We start from the raw sequence: 23129 nt of genomic DNA on the forward strand, positions 1-23129 counted from the left end.
ATGGAACCTTAGGTTCTTTTGGCAAAAGTTGATTTTTGTTAAATCCTTGTCTTTCTAACGAATGTTTAAACTTGGAAATGAGAAGTTGCCTTGTAGCAACTGTCTTAGTTTGTTTGGCTGAGCTACAGGCTCATCAAGTTTCTGTTTGGGGTTCCTTTCCTTTTCTGCAGACACTTTCGATCCTCTCATGATGAGATCAGATGGGAAGAGAGAAATTGATTTATAGTACAAGGATGGTTACAGAAGGGACCTAATTCGATGCTATTCATTCTCAAGCATGGATCACATCAGAATTGAAGTACTTCAAAGGGAGAGATTGATTTGGACCCGAAGACACTTTTCTTATTACATATGGCCCAGTGTTAGGTCCGGTATTAGGCCATTCAGTGGCACTGCTGGGACTTTAAGAGTATTTAAGTTTTCCTTTCAAAATTCATAATTGACATCAAACACCTTTGCTGTCCTGTTTTTGTTTTTTGTTTTTTGCCTTGGGGTAATTCAAAACAGCTCCTGGGTTGCTTTCTGTGTTGCAATCACAGATTTCTCAATATATGAATGCACTTTATCCTCCTTGAAGCAGTATTCCTAAAAGTTATTTAGGGACACGTTTATTCGTTTTTCACTCATAAGAGATAAAATCCAAATGTTTGGGGTACAAGAATGGAAATTATATAAAAATAATATTCTGCTGCTGACCTGAAAAGTGACATAAATAAAGCTGCTTTATAGCTCAAAGTAAAACTGCTCCCCGTGTGCAAACCAGAATTATGCAGAATGTCAATTAAATCAACTGTAATCTCCCAGATACATTTTTTATTGCTGGATTCATTAGAAAGGCTCTTAAGGTAATGAATAGTCGTCACTTTTACCAAGGACTGCTGATTCCTTTATAAATGATGACCACTAAAAATGCAGAAGAGACATTTTAAAATCTGGCTATATTTACACTCTGCCTTTATACTTGAAGTAAAGTAGAATTTAGTATGACCTGACATATTATAAAAATCACTACCAGACATCAGCTCTGTACTTTAGGACACTTGCATTTCAGAAAACTTGTTTTAAGGTTGCATAATAAAGCAGTATTAAAAAAAGCACAAAATCAGATAATTTGTTTTTTTTATCAAATTCGAAAAATCTATTCTTTATAATGTATTTTGCTTTTTTTTTCTTATAGCAAGTCCACACGCAACACCATCGACTCTTCATTTTCCAACATCACCCATTATTCAACAGCCTGGGCCATACTTCTCACACCCAGCAATTCGCTATCATCCTCAGGAGACTCTGAAAGAGTTTGTCCAACTTGTCTGCCCGGACGCTGGTCAGCAGGCTGGACAGGTGGGGTTCCTAAATGTAAGGAAGCTGTTTCTACTTTTTTTTCCCCCAGAAGTTTTGTTTCTATAACCATGGAATGATATGAACAGATTTGTACACAAGAGAAAATCATTCTCTCGTTAGGGGGCATAAACCAGCCCGAGTTAAATGTGTTTCATTCATGTTGATTATGGTGGGAGTTAATATCATTTAAGTTGTCTTTATTCGGCTACCTTGTGCCCTTCTACATGCTAGAATTTAATTAATTTTTGCCAGTAATGAAAACTACTAAATTTTGATGTAAGTGATTTAGCACAACATGCCAGAGGTAGTCCTCAACTTACGATCACAATTGAGCCCAAAATTTCTGTTGCTAAGGGAGACATTTGTTAAGTGAGTTTTGCCCCATTTTACCACCTTTCTTGCCAAGTTGTTAACTGAATCACTACAGTTGGTAGGTTAGTAACCCGCTTGTTAAGCAAATCTGGCTTCCCCATTGACTTTGCTTGTCAGAAGGGGATCCCCTGACCTTGGGACACAGCAATGGTCACGAATATGAGCCAATTGCCAAGCATCTGAATTTTGATCACGTGATCATGGCGTTACTGCAAAGGTCATAACCAGAGGTGGTATTCAGCAGGTTCTGACCAGTTTTGGAAAACCGGTAGCAGAAATTTTGAGTAGTTCGGAGAACCGGCAAATACCACCTCTGACTGGCCCCGCCCCATTTATTCTCTGCCTCCCGAGTCCTAGCTGATCGGCTGGGTCTTCTTTTGTTGCCCTGCACAGGAGAATGAAGCTGGGTTAGTGGGGTGGGAAGGGATGAGATTTTGCAGTAACCTTTCCCCAAGAGTGGGGAGGGAATGGGATTTTGCAGTAACCTCCCCCTGCCATGCCCACCAAGCCACGCCCACAGAACGGTTAGTAAAAAATTTGAATCCCACCACTGGTCGTAACTGTGAAAAACTGTACTGTCATATTTTTCAATGCCATTGTAACTTTGAATGGTCATTAAATGAACTGTTGTAAGATGAGGACTATCTGTATTTATTATATTATATTATATTATATTATATTATATTATATTATATTATATTATATTATATTATATTATATTATATTATATTATATTATTATATTATATTATATTATATTATATTATATTATATTATATTATATTATATTATATTATATTATATTATTATATTTATTATATTATATTATATTATATTATATTATATTATATTATATTATATTATATTATATTATATTATATTTATTATATTATTATATTTATTATTATGCTATATATGTTTCTTGTTTCTCTGCTGTCTGAAGTACTGGGGGTTGGGAGGTACATGCATATCAGTGTTTCTCAGTCTCAGTAACTTTTAAGAGGTGTGGACTTCAATTCCCAGAAATTTCCAGCCAAAATTTCTGTACATTGAACTTCACATATCTCAAAGCTGTTGAGGTTGACTAACACTGATTGATGTGTATGCATACAATGGCTTCCATAGGTGGGGGCTGGAAGGTGCTAAAGTAGTCAAGACCTCCACCCTTTGTGCATTCGTGCAACATTATCATAAATACTGAAAGAATAGGGCTTCATTCACACAATTAGGATGATCATCTTGACTTTTTGCTCTCCCCATGGACACCCCTGTATTTGCATACTCTCTTTCTCTCTAATTCATTGACATCAAACAGTATTCGGTTGCTTATATTTGTACTATTATTATGCCCCATGTTCCAATCATTGCTTATTCACACAAAAAATTATGCTTTATAGAGTGTCTGATCAGTGCCAAATAATAGTTAGCAATGGGTAAATTGACTTCATCAGTAATTTAATGGTCTTAATTTTGCATTCCATACAATATTGTATATATGATTTGAACTTCACATTCATGTTCAGAAAGAGTGTCAATTAACATGACCTCAAAAGAGAATTATTTAGTTTCTTATGATCTGATCCCCAGATTTCCAAGGTTAATCCAAACTATAGAACAATGGTAATTTTTATTAATTATTTCTGTAGAAAAATGAATCAAAAACAGCTGTTTTAAATCAGCCACATGTACTTATTTTTTTAAAAATGGCTTTCTTGTAGCATTTGAGATTTACTTGACCAATACTTGAACTCAGGAAGATAAAAGTAGAGTTTTTTATGGTCTGTTATTCCTAGGAACTATTATCTTTTTTCCTTATCTCTGAAAAATTAAACAGTGTTCCAAAATTTTGGTTAAATTATCTTAGGTTGTTGTTAAATTTAACAATTATTTTCAGGTTACTGGAATAACATTCCATTTATATGGACAAATGACTACCTCGGTATATAGCCTTATCTAAAATAATATTTCCTTGTCTCACAGTAGAGTAGAAGTGAAGAATAATGAAGGCCATGGTTATTTTTACTCATTACATTTCTGATAGCAGAATTTTTCTTGCTTTTAGCACTCAATTTGTATTCTACATATAATAAAAAAATACATGGATGTTAATGTTTTAGATCCACACCTCAGAGTTGGATCCACAAAGTGTAGGAAAAAAAATAGCTACCAGCTGTATTGCATAATTTCTTAAGTTATTAACAGTATGGAAGTTACATCAGAGAATCACCCTGTGTTATCTTTTATTTATAGAGCTTTGTTTACACATTGTTTTAGCTATTTTGATGTCTGTCTATTGTCCCTGCAGTATAAACTACATGACAAACAATGTAAGATGTCCCAAAGGTGCTTTTTCAAGAGGCAACTGGACTTTCTTGCTTTTTCTTTGAAAATGCTTCGTTTCTCATCCAAGAAGCTTCTTCAGCTTCTTCAGCTCTGAAACATCTTCAAAGAAAAGTCAAGAAAGTCCAGTTGCCTCCTGAAAAAGCATCTTTGGGACAACCATGACCTGGATGACTGAGAATCTCTACAGACTTTGAACAATATAACATGTTCTTATAAATAAAAGTAAATCTCTGGTCCCAGTGACCCAACCCAAATTCAATTTCGAATCATTATCCTGGGACATGTATATTTACCTTCATTCATAAAATGTTCTCTCAGGTATTCTTTAATATAAACTGGATGTATTAATTGTTCTTTAATAAAGTGGTGGACAACCAGCTTTTTGATTGAGTTTTCCTTGTCCATTTAAACCTTTAGCCATATTAAGTTTATGCCATGTGTATTTATCCCAGCCATTTGATTCCAGAGACAATTAATGGTTCATTTTTCTTCTGTATCTGACAGCCCAATGGTAGCAGCCAAGGCAAGGTGCACAATCCATTCCTTCCAACCCCAATGTTGCCGCCACCACCTCCTCCCCCAATGGCTAGGCCTGTGCCTCTTCCAGTGCCAGACACAAAGCCTCCAACCACGTCGACAGAAGGGGGTGCCACCTCTCCAACATCACCGAGTAAGTACAGCCAGAAGGAGGAAACAAGAGGGTTGACATGGGTTTGAAAGAGATTTATGCTTTCATTGTTCTGTAAAATGAAACCTAAGTTAAATTTAAACATTCCTGTCAATAAGTACATCAACTAATGATTTAATGAGAAAAAAAAATGACTGTGCAAATAAGCAATGGAAGATTTCTGCAAAATAGCATCTTTTTTTGAGGGGAGAAGAGTTGCAAGCAATTTGATATGAGCAGTATGTCTGAGTCTTATTAATATCACATGCCTTCAATTAAAAGTGTATATTTTTTTTCCTTGTCAAAATTTGTCAATGTTTTACAGTTTTCAACAATGCAGAAACATCTTATGCCCATTTTTTCTACTATTTTATACTATTCACCAGAATGCATTTCTGGTTTAATGATCATCCTAAGATAATGCTTTACAGCTTCCAAAAGGAGAGAAGAAATTTCTTGGTGATATGTGGTCTTTACTTTAACTCTGAAAACAGCAGAAGCACGAAAATTCTATTGACACTGAATGTGTATTATCAGACTGTAAGAAGAGATTACATTAGTAATAACTCGTTGCATCTGTATTGCCAAAAGAAGGGAAAATATCGAGATGAATTTTCTTTAATTTAAAACTGGTTTGGAAGCATCTTTAAAGGTACCACCAACAAGCAAAGATGTCTGAGCAAAAAGTCTTAAAATCTCATTTTGAGGCTGTCCTCTTTTTCCTTACTGTAGAGAAGGAATGTAACAACTATACAGGCAAGCTGCTATGGTGATTTAACTGTTTGGGTCTCCAATAATATTCTTTGTTTGAACTCATTGCAAAAAAGCCATTTTTAGCAGTGTGAAGCCAACAAATGAATAAATGAACGAGCAAAAACATAACCTGCAGTCTTGTGTTTCAAAGCTTAAGATTTTGACACACCGTATCACACACTGATGCTCTAATCTGTTTAAATGCATATGTAAGCATAAAAATACTTAGACAACCACTTTTTCTTCTCTAAAAGAGGTAAAACATGCTAATAAAAAGAAGACTTAAAGAGTACTGATTGAATTAAGTTAAGTACCCATCTTAGTAATTAAGAAGGTAACAGTCACTTTATACAAGGCTATTAATAACATGATAACTAGATTTAAAGGCCTTTTAGCCTTTACTATCACTACCACTAATGTTGATAATTTGTAGATTCAGCACATCCACTTTGTCATACTCACTCATGACAGACTATTTGGCTAAAGTAAGATAATGTTATAACATGCTTTGTGAGTTCCAAATGCTGTATTTAAAAAAAAAAAAAGAATATTGGTATTCATCCTGACAAGTAAAAATAAAATAAAATTACTAATCAAGGCATTGCATGAAGAAAACATATTCTATGACCTGAATTTTCACACCTTTTATTTCTGCTTCTTTGCAAGACAAAGGGTTGTTGAAAGGTAACAACTTGTATTCTTAATTGTCTCCTTTGTGATCTTTTTTAAAGATTTTATCAAATGCATTTCAAAAGATGGGTCACAGCTGCTATGTGCCTGAAACTTTGGTTTAAACTAGATTAAATAAAACTGAAATTTCCTGATTGCTGGATTTGTTAATCCTCCCAGGGATTTATAACTTATATAGCTATGGAATCTGAAACATGAGTATAGGCAGTTTCACAGTTAGCCTCCTGAAAGCTCCTGATGGGAGCTTCCCACAATCACAAATAGGTGATAAATTATTATATGGAAAAATGAATGGTATGCCATAGTAGATGAATCTTATGGGAGGGCTACATTAAAACAAGGTGAGCAGTTGAACTGACTGGCTTTGGAGGATTACTTTTCATATTTCTTCTGTCAGGTTCTTGTCCGCCTCTTAGTACAGCATCTGTAGAAGATCAAATATTATCACCAATCATATAAGAATAGCAGACCTGCTTTAACCATATATATCATCCTCTTTGGAAAGATGAAAACGCATGCTGTATTAGATTAACACTGCCTGGGATTTTGCTTTGTTGACTATATTTCTTTGAGGGTAATAATTATTTCAGAAAAAGAAGGAATTTTAAGACTACCCTCTGTGCCAAGAAAATGAAAAACAAGTCGCAAGTTACATGTTTTGGAATATTGAATTAGAACTTCTGGTTCAGTGTTGTCAGCTCTAATGCATAACATCTCTAAAACATTAATCCTCCCCTGATACATTATCTGGGACCAAGCAACTGGAGATAATGTCTGTTACATTTCAGATATTATTTGGGCAGAACAAAGGCTGTTTCATCCTGTGTGATACATATGAAACCCAGTTTGGAAGGGCAAATATATAAGAATAATAGCAACAAGAACAATTATTATTTCAGATCAGCATTTTTCATTTCTTAAGGGCTTCTCTAAAGTAAATGATTATTTGATGATTAAAATACTGCCAAATGGCAATGAATGATTGTGGCATTCAGGGGATGCTAAGAGATTGTGAAGTATCTTACTTTCTTTTTGTTCTCTGTCTATATTTTTGTCGTTCATTCATTATAAACAATGTACTCTTCTGCACCATGACCTCATGCATGTAGAATCTGTGGTTTTGCTCTCTAAATAGAATTTGAAACATAATAGATAAGCATCATTTAGATCAGTTTTTTTTTCAAACTTGGCTACTTTAATATGTATCGACTTCAACGCCCAGAATTCCCCACCCAGCATTACTAGAATTCTGTGGTTGAGGTCCACTCAACTTAAAGTTGCCAAATTTGAAAAACACTGATTTAGAAGAGTCAAAGTTGCTACTACATAAATAATTGTATTAGAGATGTTTTGGAACCATTCAGTCTGCATTTACTTCAAAGTGGGACAGACTGCTAGCCGAATTAGGAAAAAGATTTACAAATATGAACTTCAAGACTGACAGTGTATAAAATTGGATTTAAATATTTGGAAACACATATAAATAGGAATTTATGTTGATGATGCATAAATAAGAAGTAACCATTATTATATTACATTATAGCAAAAAGAAATTTTAGATTTGATGTGATGAGCTTCAGCTGGCTTGGTTTGTAGATAATTAGTAAATAGCTAATTTATTAGCACATAAGAATTGTGTTTCATTCATATCCCTTCTACGTGTAACAAGTTCCTTTGATAATGTTAGATATACATCAGAGGTGGTATTCAGCAGGTTCTGACCAGTTCTGAAGAACTGGTAGCAGAAAATTTGAGTAATTCAGAGAACTGGCAAATACCATCTCTGACTGGAGATTTTACAGTATCCTTCCCCTGCGCCACCCACCAAGCCACGCCCACAGAACCAGTAGTAAAAAAAAATTGAATCCCACCACTGATATACACACGGGATCCTTTTAACACAAAGTTGTAAGAACATAGGAGATTGTCTGCACAGGTCATATTATTTGTTCATTTAACCAGTATGACTGGTTTTTTGTCTCCAAATCTTGAGTAGAAGACTTTGCATGACATGACATAAGATATAAGAATATTTATGAAAGAGAGAGACAGAGAGAGACAGAGACATATATATTTGGATATATATAGATTATTACATAATTCTTATGTTCATGTGTTTTATGATGGTATTTTCTGAAAAGTATTGTGTATTTCTAATTATTTTTTCTAATGTTAGTTTCATGAGAAGCTCACTTAAAGTCATAACTGTTCCCTAGCTAAATATTCTATTTTGTTGGGTTACACAATAGTTTTATGATGGACCATTACTTTGAAAAGGGCAGAGATTATCTAATTTATACCATTAATTATGTTATTAGAATATTGAAATAACACATAAAGCATTATTACAATGGTTGTAAGTATGAAAAACAGTAATGTCACTTTTCAGTGCAGTCATAACTTTGAATGGTCACTAAATAAACCATTGTAAATCGAGGACTACCTGTACTCTATACTGACCAATAATAGAGAAGGGAAAAAAAATTAGAAATCTCAGAGAAAATAATTAAGGCAGAAAGCAGAAGAGGATTTGTAAGACTAAGACTTTGCTATATAATGTTAATGTCAGGATTCCAGCAATGGCCCTAATTAACTCATGAGCTAACAATTAATATTGTAAGGTGTCACATAGTAATAGTAAAGAGGCAATGTTGTAATAGAATAGTCATACAATAAAATAAGATATAGAAGGAATATTTAATAGAAATTAAATAATAGTATAGTAATTTTTTATAATAATAGTAATTTGCATAATGATATAGAAGTAATAGCAATAGAATATAAAATAGGATGATGACAATCGAAAGCATTCATATTTCACTTGTATATTTTGGGTATTTTTTTTCCAAACTAAGGTATCTCCCCATTACTTATAGGGATATATAAAAAGCAACAACCTGTGCAGGATTCAGTGCTTCTTCTGAATCTGGGTCAGTCTATTTGGGTACAGTTTAAAAAAGAATCCTTGATACGCTCAGGAGAGTTTTATAAATCCGAAACAATCTTGTTCCATATACCATATATAGAATTGCTGTACCCATAGCAGTGAATCAGATTCGATCATAAACTAGTTGATGATAGAGGTGGTATAGTCATAGCCCCAAGTCATGTGCTATAGCAACTAGAGATCCAGGAATATTTGTAACTTTTTACATTTTAAAAATTGCCAATAATGGAGCCAAAATTCATTGTATGAAGGATGATAGGTTTGCATAAATGTCATTTTCTGCATGCCTATTTATAAACTATGCTTGCAGTTTATTACATTATGTGTATCACTCATCATATCACTGTGTAATAGAAGCAATTCACAATTTGTTCTGATCTTAGACCAATTTAAAGCACTAGTCACTCAAACATAATATTGCAGTCCCTAAGACTTCTTGCCTTGTACCAGAAAAGCCATTTGAATTAACTTTCCATGCTTAACTCCATATATGCAGTGTTAGTTGATGTTTAAAAAGCAAGATACTCTTCTATTCCCTACTGATGTCCATATTTATTTCTCCATCATTTGAAGTCCAGTTGTCCTAAGTCAGATTCTTGATCCTTATAATGTGACTTCATTTTCATGTTCAACATTTGTTTGGGTGGCTCTGAGATCAGTGTTGTTGTTGTTTGTCTGTGATCTAGTGCTGCTTCCTGAACGCATGTGTCCCTTCCCTTCACAGCCTATTCAACACCCAGCACCTCCCCTGCAAACCGATTCGTCAGTGTTGGACCACGGGATCCAAGCTTTGTAAATATCCCTCAACAGACACAGGTGGGACACTTTCAACTTCTGTTTGCCATGCTGTTTGTTAACAACTTTGTTGTTCTTTAGTGTTGCTTTGGCAAGTGATTTGTGTCTTTCCATCAGTTCATCTTCACAGTCTGAATATTAGTGAAACATCACTTCTGGTAGTTGTTTGTTTTTGTTTTGAGAAATTATCACAGCAATAGTGGGGGGGGGGGGTGTTTCCACAAATATTTATTTCCTCTTCATTTTTTTACCCCAACAATCTTCTGCGGTAAAGATAGTCAAATTGCTACTTTCAGTTCAGAATATTTTTTAATGTTTCATTCTAGGCACTGACATCACAAGACAAACATTATAAGAAATGCTATGACTTATATGAATTTCATGTAACTGCAAGTAGAAAGCCCAGTCCTATTTTGGCAATAAGCAACTATATTTACATTCAAATTTAAAACTATATTTTCCATTTGATAAGCTGAAAAAAAAACCCAACATCTGCTTTGAATCAGCTTTGATACCTTGTAAAAAACAACAGCCCTTGGATTTTCTACTGGTCGTCCAGATATTAACAAGATCTGATCCTGCTTTATTTGCTTTGACTTTAGCCAACGTCAGACATAGATACTCTGGAAACAGTCCAAATATGTGGAACATACTTTTTCTCATATGTTTAAAATCAGAGTGTAAGTTTGCCCATTCAATTTGCAATCAGGATTGATAATATCCAAGGCAGTGGCTAAAGGCTTTAATTGCTGCGTCGATCAGGAATACATTGAATGACACAGAGCAAAAGATCCAGAATAGAATTGGTAATCATATTATACTGCGTGCTTGAGACGTGATTTCTCCATTGCAGAGAAAAGCATGCAATTTCAAACCAACCATCCACCTTGCTATGCTTGTTCAATATTTAAAAAAAACCAAGCAAACCCACCAATAGCTCTTCTAAATACATCCATCCTGAAGGGTGGCATCTGATATTTTCTAATATACCTGTAACAAGAGTAATATTTGACCACTCTAAGGAATTGTAAAAGATTTAAGTTTATTGTGAATTGCCTCTGCTTAAATGAGATTAGTATCTTCAGTAAGAATGATACCTAATTAAATGTGGAATGCTGTTAGCCTGCATTGCAGCTCAACGTGATATTTATCTCATGAGGGGAGTAAAAAATCTCATAGAAAGCAAATGCTTCTCAACTGACTGAAACAATCTTTCTTTGGTCCATGCAGCTGATGCAGGGAATGCCTTGATTATCCTGATTCCATTATCCGTTTATTTTGTGAGTTCATAATGACTGATAAAGTAGTTCTTGTTGAAGCTACTTTTGAGCAGATACCTTTAGCCTTGCACTATAAGTCTAGTTAAGAAATGCATAACTGAAAGTGGCCAAGTCTGTCCAATACGTAAGCAATTTGTTCATGAAATGTTTGTTGCCCTGATCCTACTAAATTCTTTGCTCACATGTTTTGGAATGCACAGCCTTTGGCATATCACTCAAATGCTAAGTTCAGCTTTCAGCTGTAAAAAGGTTGTATGTATTTGGCTGGAGTGATTTTGTTCTAGAACAGGGGTGTCCAACCTTGGCAACTTTAAGACTTGTGGACTTCAACTCCCAGAGTTCCTCAGCCAGCTTTGCTGGCTGAGGAACTCTGGGAGTTGAAGTCCACAAGTCTTAAAATTGCCAAGGTTGGACACCCCTGTTCTAGAATAACCACAACCCTTGACCTGCTTTAAGAACCAACAGGAAGTATATACATATAAATAAAATGGATACTATTAAATTCAATCAAAGCAAGGGGCAAAGTTAAAACTTTTCTGCATGACCTCACATTCTAAGGTCTTATTCTAAGCAATAACTGCAAGACAAACACTGCTCCTATTTTTTTTTACTCTTATTCAGAACCTAATAATATGGAGCCAAAGTTAAACTTGCTTTATTTGCCATCTCTCAAAAAGTGTTTCAGCTATATTTTTTAATAATATTCAGCATGCTATTGAAACCAAATCACAGGGATTATTGGGATAGGCACTTAAGTTCTACAAATGGAGAAAAAAAGAAATCCCTAAAATATGAATAAAATCCTTTGTAGCTTACAGAACACAGTTCCTTCAGAAAAGATAAGATTAAAAACTGCTTTCAAAGACTTGTTTTATAGCATCAAATGGACCACATTTTTTTTTTTAAAAATCCCTGGACGTCATCCTGAGTTTGACCAATATTAATTTAACCTCATGATTAACTCATTTAACTTTTATTGAGTAAATGATACCACAAAGATTAATGCACAATCTTTCACATTCATGTGAAAAATACAAACATTGAAATGAACTTTTAAAAATAAATTTACATACACTGTATAATTTTAGATGTTTTTATTAAAATACACATTTTGTTAGTCTTTCTGGTTTGGCCCTTGAATTTTCCTTTGTAAAACAAAGTTGTAAACAGTCACATTTGTTTTTACGTATAATTTTCTTTCAGATCATCCCTTTTCAGGTTTGTCCTTATGGTCGCCAGATTGATGTCTTAATATGCCATAATTGTGAAGAAAGAAAAGAATTAGTTGCTTTTTTTAATAAAAAATTTCTGTGCAATGTTTTCAAAGTTAAGAACAAGGTAGTGCTGGTTTTATTTGGCAATTATAATTTTTAAATAATAATTAAGCATTGGGCTGCAGCATTCTTTTCCTATTGCAAATTCCAATAGGAAAACTAACATTCTTGAAACATTTATTTCTCAATAGATGAGCTGGAGTAGTTCCTTCATATCCCCTAATATGTCGTTCTCCCATGTCATCTGTATATTGGGAGATGTTCTGAAGAGAAAAACTTTTCAAGCAGATTTACATAAGTCAATGGACTTCAAGGGGATTGGACTTGGGGCTGTTATGGGGGTGTAGAATCTCCAAACTAATGATGCATTTGACCCCACCCTTGGGCTCAGCCAGGTCATCTCTTATTGTAGAGCAACAATGTTGAATATTGAATTGATCATTCAATATTCATTGTTGTGATGCCCACACTGAACAGATGCTCAGTCCAGTGGATAGTTGCTTATGTATAATAGCTCACAACTAAGTTGTGGATCTTGTCATCAGCTACTGGATAATATACTGAATAATCTCTCTCCTAGTTTAGGGAATATCACAAGATCTCAAATAGAGGCTGCCCCACCTGACCAAAGGGCAACAAGAATCAATACGTTGCAATCATATGTCATGTGGTTAATTGCCACAGTTTGACTATATAAACTGGGCTTAATTGAGTACCTTTCAGTGTGTTCCACAAAACAATCATTGCATTTCTGAGCCTGTTATCGGTACAATATATTTTTACAAAGATACTGTTAGTCACCTACTATAGATGAAATTTAAAAAAATTAGTTTGACATAATAAATAAGAATAGTCAATTTGAGCAATGAGAGTATCAGTAGCCATCCAACAGCAGCAATTAGCTAGAATATAGAAAGAGGCAATGTCATATATTCACAAATCCTGTGAGGATGCCTTCAGTGATGAAGTCAAAACTTTTCACAACTCAGAATGAGAGCACTGTTGGCTTTTGAAGTGATTTCTCCATTTGCAGTCTTCAGTAAGGGCTCTTTATAGCTGCATAGATGGAAGTGGTTAAACTGTGTTGGATTTCAAGCCTCTGCACCGAACAAGGTCACAGAAAGTACACCAGTAATTCAGGGAAATATTTTAACTCTTTGAGGCCTATTTCCATTGGGTAAGTAACAGAAAGCAGCCTTCGTTTCTGTACTTCTATAGTTCCAGCTCCCTTGAAGACCCTCTAATTCAAAGGATGTAACAAGAAGAGAATTCACTTACTTTTACATTGAAACCATGCTATTTCTTTTTCAGTCTAAGGCATTATATTAATATTGGGAGGAGTTTTAAAGCAAGCTATTTAAAGCTACAGTTCTGAAGCCAGTTATACTATAGTTTATAAACCCTATGTACATTTATGCAAAAGTACATCTCAGTCAACTCAGTTCAGCTTCTGGACAAGTAAATATTGTTAATAATTTCATGGTGTTAATTCCCACGACAGAGTTTCAAGTGTTTTTATTTTATTTTATTTTATTTTATTATTTCTTTGAGTAGCAATCAAAGAATCTTTACCTGCTTTGTCCTAATCATAACAGTTTCACTATAAATCCACTAGAAGTACATTTTTTGTTACAGAGAGCAACAAAAATGTAATCATGAGAATAAGCACGATTGGATAACAGTTCATTCTTTGGATTAATTTATCTTTTTTAAAAAAAAATCATAGCATTTAAACACAAAAATAGTAGGTGACATTTATGTTCAGGTTTAATATTCTTGAAAACAAAATCATGTTTATAAATTGTTAAAACAATTGAAAATGACATTTTGTTAAAATTTGGACATTTAAGTTTATTTTCCTTCTTAGCTCATACTTGGTGCAATACATGATTACAATGATCGTCCCCAGTCTTGGCCCTTTACAGATGTGCTTATCTACAACATCTACAATTCTCTGCCTATAAAATCAATGTTTATTGGCTGGTGGGAGTGATATTCCAGTGCAACTGCTGAAATATTTCGGGAAGGTTTACATTGTAGCCTTCCTATGTAGAGAATGTAAATATGTTATTTGGCTGGATGAATTAAAAATTTTAATATTTAATTGAACTTTTCTATTTTCTTTCAAGATAATAGTCCTTTTTTGACAAAAGATTTGTTCATTTGTAAAAATGTACAAATACCATCCTGTTTATATCCTGTAGCAGTAGACATCTGCTGAAAATAATCCATTCTCTTTCCTTGATATCTAATATTAGGGGCTCAAGTGATATTAGATAATGCTGTAATTCCTTTATGGTAACTCTGGCGGATATGGCAGACTTTCAGATTATTAGTTCTATGAACTACTAATCCATGCCACTCTGTAAAGTGAAAGCTAAAACTTGCTTCACTTTCCTTGCCAGCTTTCATTTAGAGTAGTGATGCTTAAAGATGGGACAGCATAGATGCTTTGCTTGCTATTATGCTAGTATTCTTAAGGCCCCATGGGGAGAGCATACAATCTTATTGCTATTTCCTGCTCTTTTTAAGATCTAAAATGAAAATAAGCAAGAGTTATATGAAGTCCTTTCAACTGCGGGTGTTCCCTTCCCTTGCTTTCTTAGTGTGATATTACTTTCTAATTTAGAAATGACTTCTTTGAAATTTGAAGAAAATTGTGTGTAGGAAGAAGTTACTAGTCATGAATATCTTTAGAAATATGGCTCCTTCCAGAAAATCTTTGACAGAAAATCTTTAACTTCTGGAGATGAGCTAAAAGATTCAGTTTTATTTTTTAGTATAGTATTTTTCAAATTTTGATTTGTTTCATTTCAGATAGACTGGGGTTAATTTAACTGTTGCTAGATCAGTTGTGCAAATTGTCCATTTCTTGATTACATTTACACATACACTTGTAGTCTCGACCTGCTTGTTAGAAATTGCCTCTTTTATTCTATTTTTCAGAGAACATAGCTAATAAAATTAAAAAGAGAAAGAGGGATATAATCCCTGCCTTCAGTTTTACTAATTAAAAGAAAAATAAGCAGGACCCATGAAGGGGTGCTTTTGGGAGGAAAGCAGTTCTATCCTTCAAGGCCAGAGCAAAAGAGAAAGTAATAAACCAGCATTTAAACCATGTCAGCCAACTTGCTGCTGTTCAACTTCATTATTTTTTAAGATTCTGATAATAAAACTTTATTCAGAAATTGATTCTATTCATCTGTCTTCAACTCCTATAGAATCAATCTTTACACCCACACTGGAGTTTTTTTCCCTTTAACACAGGGAGTAAAGCTTTGCTTGATAAAGGAGAAAAACTCTCTAATGATCAGTCTACAACAGTGTTTCTCATTCACAGCTACTTGATAATGGGTGGGATCCTTGGAGTTGGAAGCCCAGACATGTTAAAGTTGCTGTTGCTGAGGTCAAGAAACACTGGTCTAGAAGAAAAAGCTTCAGATAAACAGACTGTACTTAGGAAGAAGAGGAGCTAGAAAATAACCATTATTGGCCTTATTTCAAAGTAGCTGTGAACCACACTATTGATAGAGAATCAAGGAAGTCTATAAAAGATTAAATCATGGCAACTGGACCAAAATTTGTTAATCTGAGACATTCTGTTGCTCATCCAAGCAACTTCATGAGTCAAAATAAAAAAAAATAGATAGGCAGAAAGTCAGAGAGTCGTTGGAATGTACCAACTTCAGGGCTTTCTCCTCAAACTGTATTGCAATGTGCCAGTGAAGATTCAATCATCCACGCAAAAGTATCTAAAAAGTTAAATCGTGGCAACTGTACCTAAATTGAGTCTTCATTGACATATTGCAATACAGTTCTGAAGAATATCCTGAAGTTGGTATGGCAAAAGTTGGCATATTCCAAAGATTCTCTGACTCTCTGCCTATCTATTTCTTTTCTTTTCTTTTTTTGACTGATGAAGTTGCTTCAATGAGCAACAAAATGTCTCAAATTAACACATTTTGTTCCAATTGCCACCTTTTTGATACTTTTGGTCTGGATGATTGAATCTTCATTGACATATCAAGTAAATTTCAACCTCCTCCTATAACCTTGGCTGGGAATTTCCCTCACTGAAGCATCAATTGGTGAGCACTTCCAATTTCATCTTGTTTGTAACACATATATACAGTATAGCTGTCTAAAATCAATCTCATATTTTTAATCTATTAATTTAAAAAGTCGATAACTTACTTATAAGCAGGGGTGGGATTCTACCATTTTTGTCCGGTTCTATAGAAGCCCTTGTTAACTTTCTAAGCAGTTCAGAGAACTGGTAGTTAGAAGCAATCTCCTTTTGTTTTTTTCTTATTACATTCTTGGCATATGCCTAGACTTCCTGTTTCTGGAGCTTCTGAGGCTTGACTTTCTTAAAGGGAAAGGGTTGTTTTAAGATTTTTACACTGCTGTAGGAGGAAAAGCTTCCCTGGACAATCAGTACTTTGAAGAAATAATTGAATAATGAAGCAAAGCTTTTAGTGAGCCAAGATGGGTGACATTCAGCAAGGCTTCTTGGCAAGCTAGAAAGATTGACATTCAAACATGAGTTTACATACCCTTTCTGAGTTTTGGTCTAAAACTGGTTTTTGGTGAAGGTTAATTCTGTGCTTGGTGACGTTTAATCCCGTGTTAATTGAAGGGATAATTTTCCCTGTTCAGCTTCAACAAGCAACAGCTACTATTGTGATTTAATTATTTGTATTGTGTTTGAATTTTTTCCTGCCTCGTGATTTCTTTTTCTATCTGGGGAGGGGGTCTTCCTTCACTACTGTAGTACTATCTGGCACTGTCCTTTTGGGGTATACTTCCAAGAGGTAGGATGCAAGCTTGGCACTGATTTATTTTACTGCCTTTCTGGGGGGCATGTGACTTTTCCTTAAATCTGGATAAATCCTTAGGATATCTTGTGAGATGAGTGAGACCAGCTGGTATCTTTAAGTGGTGCAAATGGATCTAAGGATTGCTTTTCCTGGGTGTGCTTTTTCTGGAGAGTTTAGATGATCTCTCTGCTAAAGGGTTTTACTTTATGAACAAAAGTTGGCTGCTTGATAATTATCACTGCATTTTAACTATTTTCATTCCTCAAGGTGCTCTGGCACCCTGCCTGATTTGTAACTCTGGCTTGCAGGTATTTTTTATCTCATGATTAGTATTTAGGGCAGCTTTTTGCAAGCAAATAAGCTTTTTGTATTTTTGTACAGGTAATCCTTGACTTACAACAGTTTATTTAGTGACCATTCAAAGTTACAATGGCACTGAAAAAAGTGACTTATGACCATTTTTCACACTTATGACCGTTGCAGCATCCCCACTGTCATGAGAGGCCAGGCGAGTAGAAGCGCCCCTTGACATGAGTGATGTTGAGTTGGCCACGCCCACCCAGTCACATGACTACCAAGTCACACCCACCAACCAAGCCATGCCCACAAAACCAGTTGTTAAAAAAAACTGAATCCCACCCCTGCTTATGAGCTGCCGTTAATTTGTTTAGTTTTTACAGACATGAGCTTCTTTTTCAAGATTGGTGCACCAAACATGCATTTGATTTGTGAAAGTTAGCAAATTAGTAAATACGATAAATGCGCTATAAGAGATTTCTGTTTTGCTAAGTAATTCTTTCTGCAGACTACACAAATTTCCTTTAAATAAACAGATACTTAACAAGAAAATTCTGCATTATTGCACTCAACTTTTTATGCAAAACAATTGCAAATAGTTAAGCATTTGATTTAATTAAGAAGCACTTGGTTCCCTATTCACAGCTGAATTATTTAATTTACCCTTGGGTTTGCATTTAATGGCAGGAATGTATTAATGTAGATTTCACAATAAATAAAATAATGCCTTGACAACTTTAATCTCCTGCCCCTTCCTTCCACATAGTCCCATCTCACAACCACAGCAACATAGGAAAATCAGGTAGTAATCAAATAGTCAGAAATGTGTTTTTCTACATGTAGAATACTATATTTCTTATTGGCTGATGGAGGATTAGAGACAGGGATGGAATATACTGTGATGCCCAATGATATGAAGAATTAATCTAGTAAAGGTTGAATCTTAGAAATTATGCAGATCTTAGAAATCTGCAGAAAGTAAAAAAATGTTTATACATTTCTCCGGTACAGAAGCAACTTTCCTCAAACCTGTCCCTTTGCAGGCATTGTTTCCATGTAGAGCAGATTCTAAAATGCTCTTAGGTATTCTTTCACGTTGATTTTTCCTTACTGATTTCCTGCTCTCTGCTTTCACCTCCCCCAACAACCTTCACAGCAGATGATGGCGTATTGGATTAACCTCCCTTGCAGTTGCATTAGATCCCAATCGATTTATTGACTCTGTCAGAGAAGCTAGTACAATAATTGTTACAACAGCAGAATGGAAACCAAGAACATGTCCACTTTAAAAAAAAAATAAGAAAGTATTGTTTTTTCCCTTCATCTTCCTTTTTCTTATTCCACATCTTTTGTTTTGTCTACACAACAAAGAGTGCTTTACTTTTGTTTATAAGCTCCTCCTGCATTATTAATTGCAACAGTTAAGAGGGCATACGACATACCTATTACGGTACTGGAAAGTCCCAATTACATCATAGTGGCTTGCTTTGGCATAATTTGAGAAGCCCTGCCCTTTTTTGATGGTTGTTAAATGGTATCATTAAGTTACATTTCCTTGTCTGAGACAGCCCATTCGTGTGATTAGCCTTGGATGTAAAGAAAATAAACCCGATCAAACATGACGCCCTAGAACTATGTATTATGAAATGAAAAATGCTATACAATTGAGATTCTGCTGTTAATTCATACTGTTAAGTTCTGTGCATAAAGTTCATTCTTACAATGAATTCTTTTTAGAAGGATAAAGAAATCAGCTCTTTTAGTCTGCTTCAGAATAAATTGCAAAGCAAACTGTGTAACTTTTCATGTTTCATCATAAGGACAGAAGTCAAAAACCCATTTTCCTGGCAAGTAGAAACCACAAGTGTAGTTATAGCCTAACAACTAATCTTGTGAAAAAACTTTTGTGGCAGCCATATTTATTATTTTTGAACTATTCCAAAGCATTTATCTTCACTAAATAAGGAGTCGCATTACTCAGGCAATTGTCTAGGGCCAAAAGTAAATTTGGAAGAATAGTATGCCACTTGATTGCAAGAGATAAAGACAGCAGAATCCAAAAGAAATTGTGTGTGTCTAAATTCCATTTAACTATACAGTTAAGTACTTACATTGCATAATCTTAATGGGGCTCAAATTAATTAATTTCTTTGATTAGTACTCTGTGCCTTCTAACTTGAAATCACTTTCTTGTGCTCAAGTCTTAATTATTAAATAAAACTGAAATATGTGGAGGTGACCAATTAATGGGACTGTGATAAGTCCCACTCGATCAGGTTTAGGTCACTTCATAACAGCTGGTGTGTGTAGTGAGCTGGAGGATCACAAAATCTCATATTTCAAATTTCAGTTACAAAACTATAAAATACAGCATTTTATTTCAATACTGTAAAGTACAATAAATGCTGAATTAATATTCCATTTGTTGATTTTCAAAGATCCACATATTTATAAGAATAGATCTCAGTCATAAAATTATTAGACTCTTGATTAATATGCTACATATTAGAACAAATTAGAACAAAGCACATAATTAGAATCTGATTTTTAATAAAATGTTGAAGATATAGTGTAATGTAAATAAATATATTGTGTTTTAGGACAGTTGATAGTTATTAACAACTTGTATTACAATGCTAAGTCAATTATAAATTAAAATAATTTTCATTCTACTCTAGAACAAAACTCTTTTCATCTTTTCCAAAGAAATTCCAGCTAGAATACCCATTTGAAACAAGAGACAGTGGGTTGATTTTCTATTCAGGTCAAAAACTCACTGCATTTTAGTGTAAGACATGTATACATAAATATAAATATAGATAACTGAAAACTTTTCATATTACTGCTGTCTAGACAAAATTAAATAGGTTGGGAATGTTGGACCCAGAAATCATAAATGTTTGGACTAATCACACGGTCTTCATCCAGTTAGAAGCAGTGAAATAAACTACAAGTTAATTTTATGCTCAAACAGAATTATATTGTAAATAAAGCAAAAGGTAAGTTTATGCGTAAAGGGAACCTCCCACTCCCATCTTTCAGTTATTTACAAAAATAATCTAAACATGATGTAAAGGTTTTTGTTCAAAGTAAGAAATATGATAAATCGTATTTAACTTAATCCCAAACTGAAAATGGAAACATTCTCATGTGCTCATTATTTATAAAAAGCATCAGAAGCATTTATTATACAACAACCACAAAACCCCAGAGGTCACAAATATCACCTATCAAAAAGCCTTCACAAAATACAATGGTAGTTACACATTTGTGAACTTCTTTAAATTTTCAGGTTTCTGCATAACTATGACCTAAAAATATAATTGTTTTCCAACACATTTTAAAATTAAATGAAGAAACTCAAATAAGTCAAAAAGTTAGACTTGTTCATTTATTTATTAAAGAAAATGATCGGTCATATTTATGCAGAAATATTGAAACTTCAAATGGGTTCACAGCAGTGGTGGGATTCAAAAAAATTTACTACCGGTTCTGTGGGCATGACTTGGTAGGTGTGGCAGGGGAAGGATTCTGTAAAATCTCCAGTCAGAGGTGGTATTTGCTGGTTCTCCGAACTACTCAAAATTTCCGCTACCAGTTCTGCAGAACTGATCAGAACCTGCTGAATACCACCTCTGGTTCACAAACTTTCAAGTACCACTGCACATATGGTTTTGTTATATAAGAACAATAAATGGAGCACTTTTTTCCAAGTTCCTTGTACATTCAAAATAGCCCTGAGTCATAAAAAGTATTTTTATATAATTATGAGATTTGATTTTTATGTTATCATTGTTTGTTTAAATTCATTTTAGAAGTATCAGCCATGACAATCCAGATTGCCATAATTGTACATGGATGGCAACTGCATTAACACTTTTGTGGTGTTATTTTTCTTCCAGCTGATACTTGGCTTTCATGATAACTTTTGCTGCGTTGACATATTTCAAAGACTTTCTGGGAGTACATAGCTATTGGGGGCAAGCAAGACTTGGCAGGATTACAAATGCAAGAAGTGTTAAAACGGTGTCATTCATGTATTTAGCAGTGTAACACTATTTGCTGAACTCTCTTGGTTATTTTTTTATATTCCACATTTTCATAAATCAAGATGTTAAAGCAAAAAAGATAAAAACGAGATAAAACAAGTGGACAATATAGAATATCCATAAATCCAACTATTGTGATTTGAATTCCTTATTGGTGTGTGAATTTATTCATAGAACCATTTAGGATTGTTAATTTAAAAGAAGATTTTGGAAATACGTTGCATGAAGAATGTTTCACAATTTGGGACTGTGACATTATTTTTCCATTGATTTTTCGTCTAGTGTTGCTTGTTTATAAAGAAAACATTTTATCAAACAAACCTATTTTGTTCCCCTTAAGGCTGTCACATCATCTTTGTTCTCACGCTCTTTTAGTACAACATACTCTTTTCATTTTGTAAAACAACTGTGAGGCCTGAATACTGTATCTTTGCAAAATCTATTCATTAAAAGAGATTCACTTGAAATCACTTGTTCATGAAGTGACAATGGTAATAGGAAAAGAGAATTGTGAAGCCATTTATATAGCATGCACAAGTTTGTTACATACATATTGCTGCATATTGAAACCTATAAAAAAGATGCAGTTGCTTTAATGATTCAAGAGGTTTTTATGTGGTTTGCAGTATTTTTTAGAATGTATTTTGAAGGATTTGCATAGTCTTAACCTCCAGATATTCCCAAATATGTTCACACTTTTGTAGCAGGAGTAGACAACTCTTTCACACTGTCTTGGCTTCAGTGTAACATTGTTTTTGTCCATGCAGTTCAGGGCCACAAAAATGGCTTTGTGGCTGACATCTAAAATATTCCTTAGCTGTACTCTAAACATGAAATGTCCAATGGAACTTGTAGTTGCATCTGGTTAGTTTCTGTTTCTGCTTTTCCGTAATCCTACCATCCTCACCAGATAATATTTAGCAGGGGCATTGTAGGAAATCTTTCAGTCTAAGGGACACAGGCCCAAGTATATGGCAGTATTTATTTACTTTAACTTGAAGAGATATATTTACTATCACTTCCAATTAAATGTACATTGCTTTGCATCAATATTGTCATGGGAATAATGCCATCCCCTTCCTTCTTTGAAGGTGATACTCTTATTCTGCCACTTTCAAAACTGCTGATTGTAACAAAATGCTAGCTTTCTGCAGCGATGCATACTTTGAGAATTGCTTTCTGTTTCTTGGCTAATATATTCAACTCTGCCCAAGTCCAACAAGTGGGTGACAAATCAGGTGGAGAGAAGGAACTAACCAAAAAAAAAACCCATCTGGAGACAATATATTTGAAAGTATTTAATTATATTTAGCAGTCATTTAGAAAAGAACAATAGAATACATTATTATATCTGTTATTCCCAATATTTATTTATTTATTTATTTGATTTATCAATCACTTACAAAATAATAGGTATAAGTATAAACATGAGTAAGGATACAGAAAATAGGTACAATTAAATGGGGACAATAGGAGAGGGACGGGAGGCACAATGGTGCACT

At 34.2% G+C, this 23129-nt stretch overlaps 1 protein-coding gene across 12 annotated transcripts in view; it reads left to right on the plus strand.

Annotated features, from left to right (window-relative positions):
• Positions 1 to 23129, plus strand: part of NFIA (nuclear factor I A) — a 479105-nt gene that overhangs the window by 430721 nt on the left and 25255 nt on the right. For 7 of the 12 annotated variants that reach the window (XM_087960370.1, XM_087960369.1, XM_087960367.1 and 4 more), the window contains 3 exons: positions 1178 to 1356; positions 4560 to 4725; positions 9837 to 9928. In XM_087960370.1, coding sequence (XP_087816496.1) covers positions 1178 to 1356; positions 4560 to 4725; positions 9837 to 9928 — 437 coding nt within the window. The remainder of the gene's footprint in view (positions 1 to 1177; positions 1357 to 4559; positions 4726 to 9836; positions 9929 to 23129) is intronic. The other 5 variants (XM_087960371.1, XM_087960368.1, XM_026665961.2 and 2 more) reach the window with 1 other exon arrangement.

This window comes from Notechis scutatus, chromosome 3 (assembly GCF_049901735.1).
Source record: "Notechis scutatus isolate UNSWTSFEM ecotype Mainland chromosome 3, rNotScu1.2, whole genome shotgun sequence".
In the NCBI taxonomy this organism is placed as follows: Eukaryota; Metazoa; Chordata; class Lepidosauria; order Squamata; family Elapidae; genus Notechis; species Notechis scutatus.